Genomic DNA, 13,192 nt, shown 5'->3' with positions numbered 1-13,192 from the left:
ACCCGCCTACCAGAATGGAGAAATGGGGGGGCCGGTGGTAGGAGTGGTACCGCTCTTGCCTCGCAAGCGAGATGTCACGGGTTCGATTCCCGGGTCGGTGGAAAAGTTGTTTGGACATACTTCCTAGCCCCAATTGGTCCCTGTTCACCTAGCAGTAATGTAGGTACCTGTTGTAAATCGAAAGTTGCGAATTCGTATTCAGGGAAAGTTGTTGGAACTTCCAATAACTTGATGACAAAAACGATTGACTCCTCAGGCTTCTACGCCCTTGACCCTTCAGGCTTCTACGCCCTTAACTCATGAGACATAAAGGCAAGCATGAACTTAGCATGCTTCCCTGTTGGGCGCTGTAAATGCTTCTGAGCTTCACCTTACACAGGATGTAGGGGAGTGCCCAATAATAATAAAAAAAAAAAATGGATAAATGAGTGTTAAGTAAGTACAGTATATAAAGAGTAATTTGGTATGTTAAGGACTTAAAACAGTGATAGCATAGCCATTTCTCTTCAGTGAATTTATAAATGATTATAAGATATTAATGTGATTATCCCTGTAGGTTGACGTCATTGCAATAGGCTGAGGATTAAGCACTGCGCCATCTTGTGAGGGACTAGAACACTATACAGTATTATCATTCTTGACTTCTAACAGTGATGGCCTTGAAGGAGTGGTTGTGGATACCAGGTAAGAAATACAGTAAATAAAATTATTATTTATATATTTATTTTTTATGTGGTGTTGGACAAGGGGGAGCATTGTCTTAACCTTTTCACCATGGTAATTAAACATTTTGATGACTCTCCATATACTTTGTTAATTTAAGTAATTAGTATTAAATAATAACATTAACACTGTGTGTCAGATAATTTATCCCAATTTTCCTGATTCTCCCAGAAACACCAAAAATGTTTTATACCATGTATGAACTTCATGTATACTGTACTACAGAGCTTTCACGTTCTGAAAATGTCTACCAAGTTCTGTGTGCCGTCCTGCCAGATGTATGATACACATGCTTACAGCTTGCAATTTATTTCTTCTACAAAATATCACAGAATTACATTTTCAGTGCCATTACTCTGAGAACATAGCCAGACATAAATTGTCAGAATCTTACTTTCCAGCAAAGTCCAATACGTGGTCACTGATTGGTGACTGGGTCAGTGTGATGTATATATATGTATAGTACAGTATATACTGTACAGTACATAATAATAATAATGGCAAGAAGAAAGCTATATAGGATTTTAATATCAGGAAGAGGTCTGGTAATTTACTGTAGGAAAGAATAGGATAGTTTAGTATATGACTAAGTACTGTGTGAGGCAGTGGGGAGGAAAGAAAGAAATGATGGAGAAGACGGAAATGTGTGTGTGTGTTTAATAATAATAATAATTGACGGTTTAAGATAACATGGCAGCCCGAAGGCTGAAAATATACAATGAACAGAGATGATAAGTTACATATGGTGAAATCAGGGAGTGGGTCACTTGATTAACAAAAGTAGACATCCTTGTGAGCTGATGTCGGCGCCAAGCCTGGCTGCTAAGCTGCTACCTCACTACAGCTGCAGATGCACCACGTGGTCTGGGTAAGTACTTCACCTCACACAGGGTGTTGGAGATGGTTCTTATTCCTCATGTGATGTAGTTAGGAATTCATAATTCCTCACCTGAGTTGAGTAGGGAGTCCTCACTTCTCTCCTGGTGCAGTTTGGAGTGTTTCTTGGCTTCTCATCCAGTGTTGGTGGTGGCGAGTGTACCGCGGGCTGGGTGCGTCACGTCAAGGGTCAGGTCAACTCTGACTGCTAAGTACTGATTGTCGCTCTTACAGTTTTCTTTCTTTCAAATTGAAATTATCACTTTTATATATAAGCTGTGGGTTGATCGTCAATCTTTGCACTGTACAGCTAGTGGGAGGATGTTCATAAATCCAGATGGGGAAGGGGAGGGCCTAACAGACCGGGTTGGCGGCGACTACACACGTCTTTACCTTATGAGAGTACTGGAGTGTCAGTCAGACAGTCAGTCATTTGCAAAAGTAAATTCCATTGAAAAAAAATACATAAAAAATAAATATATTCAACATCATAATTTTTCATCTTAAAATCAAATTCTATTGAAAGACAAATGAATAATAAAAAAATTAATACAGTATCATATTTTTCATCCCAATTCCTACGCTTTTACCCCTTTGATTTTTGTCTTTCATTCTTCAAAAGTTGACATTTGTATGGTACTGTACTCTCTGGGAGGCAGAGACCAACATCACACTCGGTGCTCATCCAAGAGTGGTTTGGCATCGTCCGTTACGCCTTGCAGTGTGTGCACATACGTGACACCTTCTGCGTGGCTTGAAGCTGACACCTGTTGCAGGGACTTGTGCCTTGGAGTTAGTCTTACGGGGTTTGACACAGCAGTTGAACTCCTACCAGGTCTTGTGGTATGAATAGGCATACTAAATTTTGCAATCATTTGTCTTATAACTGCTTTACTGAAATCTAGCAGTGGTGGCTGTTTTCACAAGAAAGGTGTTGTAAGAATTTAGCACTGGCAAATCAAGGATATGAAAGAAAAGTTTTTTGTACCACTTTAGAGATTTCCTCATGCAATCAACACTGGTGAGCATCATGTCAGCTTTATCAACGAGTCCAGCTTTGCATGTACAGTCAACCACCGCAGCAGGTTTCTCTATTACTTCTCCACTGACACCATTTATTTTGTCTGTGTTCACCATTTTATCCTCATGTATTGATGTTAGTACATGGACGTCACTTTATACACATTATTTTATTATTGGGACGTGACACTACCTCACCACGACTGACAGGTGGTAATTTGGCCATTATAAAACTGGAGATGCGTTCCTAAGGTTTTTTTCCGGCCCCCAAAAAGTAATTCAAGCACTTTTATGAATGAAAATAAACATTTATAAACACATACAATACAGTACATTAAATAATTTATGATATTCCTTCTTAAAACATCATGTTTATTATCCAATGTAATGCCTTTGCGGCTTCTTTTTGCACTACTGCGGTCACTTCCACTTGATGGCCTCTTTCCGGTCATCTTGAATAAGGGTAATGTCTTCTCTCTCTCTGTCATCTCTCTCTCTCTCTCTCTCTCTCTCTCTCTCGCTCTCTCTCTCTCTCTCTCGCTCTCTCTCGCTCTCTCTCTCGCTCTCTCTCTCTCTCTCTCTCTCTCTCTCTCTCTCTCTCTCTCGTACAGCTCAGTCATTATCACTTGTGGTGTTGGTTGATCAACAGGGTATACAAGGTGTTGCTATCTTCCTCAGTGAATGTAGATTTTGTTATCTCTCATGGTTGATTTTTTTAAAAGAATTTTCAGATAAAATATTTTTATTTCCATGAGAGTTTGATGCTTAACTATGGCTTGATTGACTTGTTTATTGTAAAGAGAATACAAATTGGTGGGAAACTAACACCAAGTAAAGCAATGTTGAAGCTAGTGTAAGGTCGTTATCTCCTTCACTCTACCACCAAACATTAGATTATCACTTTGTGTCCAAATATCAACATAAGATCAATGGAAATGCAGTCCATTTTTTTTAACTTATATATTACTGCCACTCATACTGTACAGCATACTTTGTCCTAAATATCTGGCAACACTGTAGAGCAAGTTGAACAGTGTTGCCAGCCACCCCTCCCCTGCTGTAGACAGTGTGGCTCTGTCAGTGTACCGTGTACGTGTTCCATCCCTGTCTGCCAAGATGAATCATTTAATAGGCGCTCTACTGTATAACTCCTGTAATATTGTATTGTGTGTTATTTTATGGTAGTTTACAGGAAGTTTATGTTTTTTGTGTCAAGTGAATAATTGAAGAGTGGCAAAATAAATATATATGTTCAAAGTCCGCGTGTTATATGGACTAAAAATGAAGTACAGTATGTATATATATATATATATATATATATATATATATATATATATATATATATATATATATATATATATATATATATATATATATATATATATATATATATATATATATATATATATATATATATTAGGGGGCAGTGAAATTTTGCTCAAAGCTGCACTCTTCAGGCATTGTTCCTTATACATATCTAAGACTCCATGCCAAATTTGAAGCTGATATGTCGAGGTTTAGTCTGCCGCATTTTCTACTGAAATTTTTAAATTCACCTCCAGTACTAGCCAAACAGCCGCTGTGGCGGTGCAATGTTCTGTTCAGTGTTTATCAACTTTTTTTTCATATCTCTTATTTCATTTAAGTTGTCTTGTTGCAGATGAGTATAGTGCTATGTCTATATTGATTATCAGCCTTTTCTCATTTCATTTCTCAATGTTGTGTTACTGTACTGTAATGTAGGGGAGACCTGGGTAAGTTGGCAATGAATATCTCACACATGTGACTCCCAAGACTGGACACGGAAAGCAGATTGCCAAAACTATTCACGAGTTTCTGGTGGAGAAAAATCTAACCCAGCAGCCCATTGTGTGTGTTGGTTGTGATGGAACCAATGTAAATGTAGGATCAGAAAATGGAGTCATTCATCATCTTGAAATGTTACTTGGTCACCCGCTCCATTATTTCATATGTCAGCTTCACGGAAATGAGCTGCCTTTCCGCGCAGTTTTTTATCACTATGATGGTAAACCAAGTGGTCCTGAGCATTGGCGTGGTCCCATTGGAAAGCAGATCAAGGAGTCTTTGTCTGAGCTTCCAGTTGTCGCCTTCCAGCCAGTCAGTTTCCCTGATTTCCCTGTGTTTAATGATGAAGTGGAGAAAGATCTGTCCTGGGATCAGAAATACCTGTATTGGATTTGTAAAGGAGTTATCACAGGTGTTGTTGAAGATGACTTGGCTGCTATTGAGCCAGGTCCTCCCTGTGTGTCAAGGTGGAACACCTTATGGAGTAGAATCCTCAGGCTGTATGTAGCAACATCAAGACCCAGCCATGAGTTGAAAAGAATTGTCATTACAATAATAAAGTTCAGTGCACCAATGTGGTTTTACATCAAGATACACCCTTACGTAACACACGGCTCAAGGAACGTATTCCAGTCCCTGCTATATATGAAACACCTGAATAGTGAGGAGGAGACGATAGTGAAGAAGGCTGTCCAGAGAAATGCATACTTCGCCCACACAGATCAACTTCTTCTTGGTATGTGTGCAGATGAGGACATGACTGTTAGAGAAAAAGCTGTCTCAATGATAAGAAAAATTAGAGAGGAGAATCAGCAAAAGGAAGAATGCACTGGCAGATCTGAAGAGGAGGAGGAAGATTCTGATGCTGCTGTTGACGAGAATTTGTTAAACTATACTGATGAGGAGGGTAAAGATGGAGATGGGAATGAGGATGTGCCTCCTGTAGTCAACATGAGAAAGGTGGTGACTCCGAAACTAAAGTGGCAAGCAAAAAACTATCATTCCATGATTAACTGGAGGAATGAACTCAAGACTGAGCCTCCTTACATTGCTGCTCTGTCAAATCTACAGGTTAATGACATTCTTGAGACACCATTAGTGGTGCCCAAGTGGCCAAACAGCACTCAGGCGGTCGAGAGAGGCATAAAAGTGATGACTGAAGCTTGCACTGAAGTGACGGGATACGAATCGAGAGATGGATATATTAGGCAAAGATTATTGTCTAGGAAAATGATGCCAAGGTTCCGCACAAAAAATAATTTCAATATGAACTTGTAATGATTTGCTATACGGTGTACCTGTAAAATAACATGTGAATTAAATCGATGTCACCCATGTAAAATTTATCATTATCCTGGAAAACATTAAATGACACCTAATTTTTGGTATACACTAAAAGTTGACAAAAAGTCGTTCGCGATGCGGCAGGGTAAGTACGTATGCATGAAATGGCATGAAATTTTGCACAGGTGTTTGTTACAGCCATACAAACGATGCCTGAAAAGTGCAGCCTGCAACTCAAATAAAAGTGTTTTTTCCCTGCCCCCTAAAATATATATATATATATATATATATATATATATATATATATATATATATATATATATATATATATATATATATATATATATATATATATATATATATATATATATATATATGTATGTATGTATGTATGTATGTATGTATGTATGTATGTATGTATGTATGTATGTATGTATGTATGTATGTATGTATGTATGTATGTATGTATGTATGTATGTATATGTATGTATGTATGTATGTATGTATGTATGTATGTATGTATGTATGTATGTATGTATGTATGTATGTATGTATGTATGTATGTATGTATGTATGTATGTATGTATGTATATATATATATATATATATATATATATATATATATATATATATATATTTTAGAGAGAGAGAGATTTGCCTAACACTGGTTGGTGATAAAGTTGTGGTAGACAGTTGGGTGCTTGTATGTCCAAGCATTTGTGCTGTTGTTCATAATGCATAATTCAACTTTGTTTTTCCCAGCTGTAGTGTTTGGCTTAAGGTTACTTACAGTGCCTTCTGGTTCTCTGTGGTTTTCAAAACAAAGTTCCATTTCAGGAGTAAGTACATGATGGGTCCTATTATGATTTATTTTGTGCCCCTGTATGATCAGTATAGGGATGTGTTTTTATAACTGTTGGCTAGTTCTGAAACATTTTTTTCTCATTTATACAAACATTTAAAGAATTCTAGAGTGCCTTTACATTTTTTTTAATTGCATCTCTAGTTTCCTCCGTGCAGTTTGAATCTCTTTCAGCACAGCATGAGTTATGTCGGATTTTCCCCCTTGTGGTCTGGTATCCTGCAGTACTGTTTGATATTCATCTTGATATCCTTAATACTGGGCCAGAAATTAAGCCCACTTCAGTAGGGACTGTTATTGCTTAGGCCTTTATCTTGGTTTAGTTGTCAGCTTGATACATCAGTTGGATTCCAAGTTAGATGTTTCAGGTTTTGACTGATTATTAGCCCTAATGGATCATCTCTCTAAAATAAGGGTTGGATTCTGCAAAGAATTTGTCCAGGTGGTGCTAATGGCTTGCGTGGTTCACAGAGTGCCCCTGAGTTGTAGTTGGGGGTCTCACTATTGCTATCCAGTGTTTTGACTCAAGTGTGTAGCTGTTATACAGTATAACAATCACAGACTCACATGGGGTAGTCTCTCCACTACACATTTTTAACCCAGTGGACAGACTAGCTCTACCTGGGGATGCTTTGTTGGGAGAAATCTCACAACTTCACTCTTCCCCACAGCTTTGAAATGGGATTTATAAGTTTATTACTGTACATGGTATTTCAGTCTTTTTTTTATAATTCATTTTCTTTGTTATTTGAAAACACACATTGTAGCTGTGCAAATAATTATTTTTATTTTTCAGCGGTGGCGCTTGTGGTATTGTTTACACTGGTGCTATGTTGGAAATTCTTCTCGGACTACACTTGTTGCCCCTGTCGGCGGAGGTATGTGTGTGTGTGTGTGATTAATATCATTGTTGTTAGGAGAGTGTAATACGGTCTTTTCTTGTAAATGGACTCACCCTTAACATGCCTATATCACTTCAGCAGGAATCTCCCCAATGTTTTGGTTTAGTGTTATGTTACCGTAAAAAGATGATTAGATTGGACCCCATTACTTATTCTTTCGTAAATTTCGAGGAAGAGATAAGCTGGCTTTCTTCTTTTTATTTGCGAGGTTTATTTCTTGTAGGCAGTGTGAATGGGTGGTCAGTAAATTGGCCTTTGTATCTCCGGTTATGGAGCTGGGCTTCCTCTTAAGGTGGCGGAACACTGGTCACTCTCCTCCAAACGTGTTTTGTAGGTGCATCTGCCCAACACAACAAAAACAACAACAAAGCGTCTAGATGAGGTTCGCCATGGATCCTGTTACTATAGTTGAGGCCTTGCAAAAGTTAAAGAAAAGACAATGGGTGAGTCGTGAAGTTTCTTTAAATGTGGCGGCGGCTGGCTGGTCAAAGAAGACCCTGAATAGTGATTTAATAATACTAAAGAAGTTTTAAAGTAATGAATAAATAGATATACAGTATGTCACCGTGTATATGTTATATTTGAAATTATTATTGTTTCATGATTTATTTAAATTTTTATTTTAAATTATATGAAGTTTATTTGAGCACTAATCCGGCCAGCAAAGATTGCCACCAAACCGTTGTCCATTTCTAGCAACAGCTGAAATCCTGCTGCTTGCTGGGCGTTTAGGCCAACGGCCAGCAAATCGGGCAACATGCTTGGAGGAAAGTGCCCAATGTGCCGCCACATTTAGTGAACTGACAGTGTTTGGGGAGGAGAGAGAATCAGATCATGAGAGGATTATGATATTTTTTATGGACAATATAAGAGCAGTGGCATGTATTACTAAACAGGAATCATCATGGTCTTTTACCCTGTAAGACATCTTCAGAGATGCTGCTACTAAGTCATCATGTTATATCACTACAAAGCTTGGTGCTGGAACAGTGAATAATTAAGCCGAAGCTTTGTCTTGGGAAAGTTGTAACTCTTTGAATGGAGTTCAGACACTGAGTTTTTCTTTGGGATTTGTTTTGTAATGGCTAATCGTTGGGCAGTTAACATGAGAGTTCAGTACAGTACTCACCCGACCTCTGACTCACTGTCTGTTAGGGAAAAACTTTTGCTCCAAATTCCCAGTTTTAGGGGGTTATATTTGCCTGAAGGGAGGTTTACTAATCATTGAGATAAGACTCAGCCATTGATGTTAAGGTTGTTTGATCCTAGGTCTAGTGACAGGTGGCTGACCATAAGATAGTTGAGACTGTAGTTTACTCACTAACTTATGCTGTATGATCCATGACAAGATCTTATGCTGTCACACTAGAAAGAAATAAGAATATATCTTACTTTGTTACTTTTTCATCTGGAGCTTCTATCTCATTCAGAAAAACAGTGTCCCATACATTTACAGAAAGTACTGTTTGTACTGAAGATGTGCATTTTTTTGGCTATTCATAAAGCAATTAAGAGAAAGCTTTTTTCTGTCTTAGAATTAGTTAATAGCAAGTTGAGGAATTCATCTTATTCATACCGCTGAAGTGATGGTAAACTTTCCAGAACACCTGAACCTGTCCTTCCAACTCATCACCAGGCACATACCACCCGGCCACAGCATTTCTGGGGAACTCCTTCTTATGTACCTGGAGAAATCCCAAGTGTTGGTCCATCTCTTCCACACTATTATACACTATCTGAAAATGATAGCCCCAACCTACATATGAAGTTTGGAGATCTTCCGGTGACACAGGTACTTACCACAGATCATGGTATTCCTACTCTGGATCTTCACAATATGACTGTCAGGGAAGCCACTCGGATAACTAACGAATTCCTTCGTCAGAGTCAACATGGACACAATATGGTCAAAATTGTAACTGGTCGAGGTTTACACACTGAAGATGGAATTCCTAAAGTCAAGCCAGCAATTGCAACCTTGTTGAATAATTTAGACTACGAGTTTCGAGAAGTGCATAAAGGAGGATGTTTTGAGGTATTTCTCTCATAAGAAGGCAGAATACTGTACCTTTAACACTCTATGGTTTTACTGTCACAGTGGCTGATGTAAAACTTTTTATTCATATTTTTTAGAAAATTTTATTAAAATTTGTTTTAGTAAGTCATAGACTTTTTTCTCTTAATGAATACAACTGATAAAGAAGAGTACTACAGTAGGATCGGGATATATCGCGAGATAGGGTCCAACGATGCTCCTCACTATATACTAAATCACGACATATAATTACATGTAATCAATGGTGAAAATAGGGTTAGGTTCTGGAGGCCAATATAAGTGACTAAGCTTGACTTAACGAGTTCATTTTCTTACTAACTAAAGCACCAATGAACACCAGACTTGGGAACAACAGGCTGTTTCAATATCAAGGGAACACCAGACTTGGCAGCAGACGCCACATTGCCACCCTCACTTGACAATCCCACACCTACTATAATGAACAAACCAAAAATATTATTTACAGTATTAAATCTTTTCCATTATGCTTTTCATTTTCTTCACTTCACTTCACACATCACTAGCAACCCATTTACTCTCACCTTAGAAATCGTAATCTGCAGCAGAGTCGGCTGCTTACTAGTCACTCACTCAGAAAGACTGAGCGGGTGAGCGTGAATGCATGGGTGAGCAGCCACGGTGGCGCCTCTGGTGAGCAAATAACGCATTTGTTTGCCATGGCGGTACAATTGAAATATTTCCTGCTCAATTACCCTCGCAAAATAAATACATTTATCGCTATACAGTATATTGGAAAATGTCGACAATTTTGGCAGTCGCGAAATATAAAAAATAATTATAAAAAGTCGCGATATATCCTGACCCTACTGTACTTTGAAGTAAATCAGAAATTTATTGTTTTGCAAAGTAGCAAGTAATATAGTACAATACTGTACTATACTATACTGTACTGTGCTGTACTGTACTGTACAGTACTGTGTTCATATTAGTGTTAGCACCATTTTGTAAGTACTTTACATAAAATTTAATTCTTTCTTCATGACATATTGACATCAAACTAATCTTGTGTACAGAATTGCACATCTGCTTAAAGGAATATTTTATGACTAAGATAAATTTATCTCTCTAATTTTAGTTTTTAAGATTAGAACATGAATGTTCACAACTACTCTACTGTCCTGCACCAGGTGTAGGATAACTGAGACTGCCAAAAATACAGTAATTAGTTTGTGTATTAATATTAAGAATATCACTGGTCACATAGGTTCCTTAATTAGGGTTTAGCCAGGATTTTGAAACCATAAATCACTTTAGCAGAACACTTATTGTCATCTAGTTTCACCTATATTGTCTTTCAATTAAACATACAATGGGATGTTCTGTAAGTTGAAGTCCAACTTGGGGTTGAATTGAGTAAGAATTAGTTCAGTCACAAGTTAAAGAGGATAATAATTATTCTGTTTACATGTTTTCGTTTTCGGAAATACATGGTGAATCACAGAAGCCTCTTAATAAAGCATCACTTTCAGAAAATGCCAAAAATGGAGAGCACTGCCTAAGTGTCTTATATCAGTGCCTTATAATCCTTCAGTAGAATAATACATGGTTATTTATATTGTCTAGTGAAGTTTATGCCTATGTTTGACATCCTGTTATTATTTTGATGCGGCAGTATGCTAAGGTAGCAATTTTAGGGATTTAAGAAAATGATCAAAGTGCAGTAAAACCTTAAAGGCACAATGTTTTGTGTGTGGGATTTGTTACTGTGAATGTTTCCAGCTGTCTGAGGTTTTGTGGCTGTGTAAGTTTTTCCTTTACTGTAAATGGGACCTCTAACAATGACATTAATTACTGTGAGTTATTTCTTATGTTGGCTTGAACTCATTAATGCACAATTCATAGTTTATATTTTATTAATCTGACTACATACTTGAAGTCCTCGGCCTACTGAAGGGTTACGTTCCTAAAAAGTTGTGGCTGTAAACCGGAGTTGCTATATAATAGACCCTATATTCCCATTGAGTTTTATTATATGATGGGAGATGCATTTCTATGGAAAAAATTTCTGACCCAAGACTTTACAGTATGCTGTATACATAATTATTTTTTTACTTTTTTAAACATATTTGAAAAAAAAATACACACACACACACACAGACACACAGACACACAGAGTGGTCCCTCGGTTAACGAGCACAATTCGTTCCAGAAGGTTGCTTGTTAACCGAAACCATTGTTTCAATGGGTTTTTGGGTAATTGGTTCCAGCTCACTGAAAATTGCCTAAAGACAACAAAAAAGATAGTACAGTACCCTTACTTAGAGGTGTGTATGTAGAAGGCTCCTGGATGATGATGATGATGATGGTGATGATGGGAATTAGAATGGGGGTGGAGGAGAAGGGAGAAGAGATGGCATTGGGGTGGAAGAGAATTCACCCCATGGTGCCATTTCACCCTTAAAATTTTAGTTCACTTGGTGTAATTCAAGATTACTTTCTTTAAATCAACACTGCACTGCATTATATATTGTCAATATGTAAAATAAATTTGAAAACGACCAATAATTTGCTTGCAAACACAGAAAAAAGCATTTAGTTGAAGAGTCTCAAGCAAGATGTTACCTCCACTGAAAAGACACAAAGACTGACGCCTGTATGCTGTGTTGGCAGGCTGGATGGCATGCCACAAACTAGTGACCTTACCTTCAATTATGTTCAATAATTGTTAAAATGACTAAAAAATTTAATATTAAACTTTTAAAATGATTGAATAGTATAAACTTCTTGATATTTACTAAAAGGGTAAGGAATTTAAGCCCAAGAACCAATTACTGTATTGGCAGAGTACTACTACAGCTGGTGGACCGCCAAATGCAAGCTAAAACATGTGGAGGTCGGCTCGTAAGAAACTCGTTAATCGAGGGATTGCTCGTTAACCGAAGTTAAGAATCTTATGGAAGGTAATTCGTTAACCGAAATCTCGTTAACCGAGGGACCACTGTATAATGTAACAAATGGCAACTCCACTTCGGACAGGGAGCAAATCCACGTGTCAGTCGAGCCATGATTCACACACGTGCCACTCACGGCTCATGCCAGTCGATGCGTGGGGGAGACCAGATGCTCAATGCTCCCAGTACTTCACAACTTTTATGATGCAGTACAACTATTTATGCATTTTATTGCCTTCAATACAACGGTATATGATTTATAAAATATTAGTGATCCCTCGGTTAACGAGCACCTCGGTTAACGAATTACCTTCCATAAGATTCTTAACTTCGGTTAACGAGCAATCCCTCGATTAATGAATTTCTTACGAGTGCCCCTCCACATGTTTTCGCTTGCATTTGGTGGTCCACCAGCTGCAGTATTTGTCCGCCAATACAGTAATCGGTTTTAGGGCTTAAATTCCTTAATATTTTAGTAAATATCAAGAAGTTTGTACTATTCAATAATTTTAAAAGTGTTATATTAAATTTTTTTAGTAATTTTAACAATTATTGAACCTAATTGAAGCATAGGAAGCTAGTTTTTTTCACACCAAACAGCTAGTCAACACACCATACAGGCGTCAGTCCCTGTGTCTTTTCAGTGGAGGTAACATCTTGCTTGAGACTCTTCAACTAAATGCTTTTTTTCTGTGTTTCCAAGCAAATTATTGGTCATTTTCAAATTTATTTTACATATTGACAATATATA

The 13,192-nt window shown here is 37.6% G+C and overlaps 1 protein-coding gene across 1 annotated transcript; it reads left to right on the top strand.

The window, feature by feature from the left end:
• Positions 1–556: 556 nt before the first annotated feature.
• On the top strand, positions 557–11,703 carry LOC121868119 (the record flags this gene model as incomplete). The annotated part of the gene is given in 3 exon segments (XM_042368417.1): positions 557–684; positions 7,368–7,449; positions 9,076–11,703. Coding segments are annotated over 3 exon segments (561 nt in total). The 3' UTR covers positions 9,524–11,703.
• Positions 11,704–13,192: the final 1,489 nt, after the last annotated feature.

The sequence above is a fragment of the Homarus americanus genome, unplaced genomic scaffold, assembly GCF_018991925.1.
Source record: "Homarus americanus isolate GMGI-L3 unplaced genomic scaffold, GMGI_Hamer_2.0 scaffold47967, whole genome shotgun sequence".
Taxonomy (NCBI): Eukaryota; Metazoa; Arthropoda; class Malacostraca; order Decapoda; family Nephropidae; genus Homarus; species Homarus americanus.
Note: the sequence above shows the minus strand (reverse complement) of the source record. Positions and strands in the feature narration are given on the sequence as shown.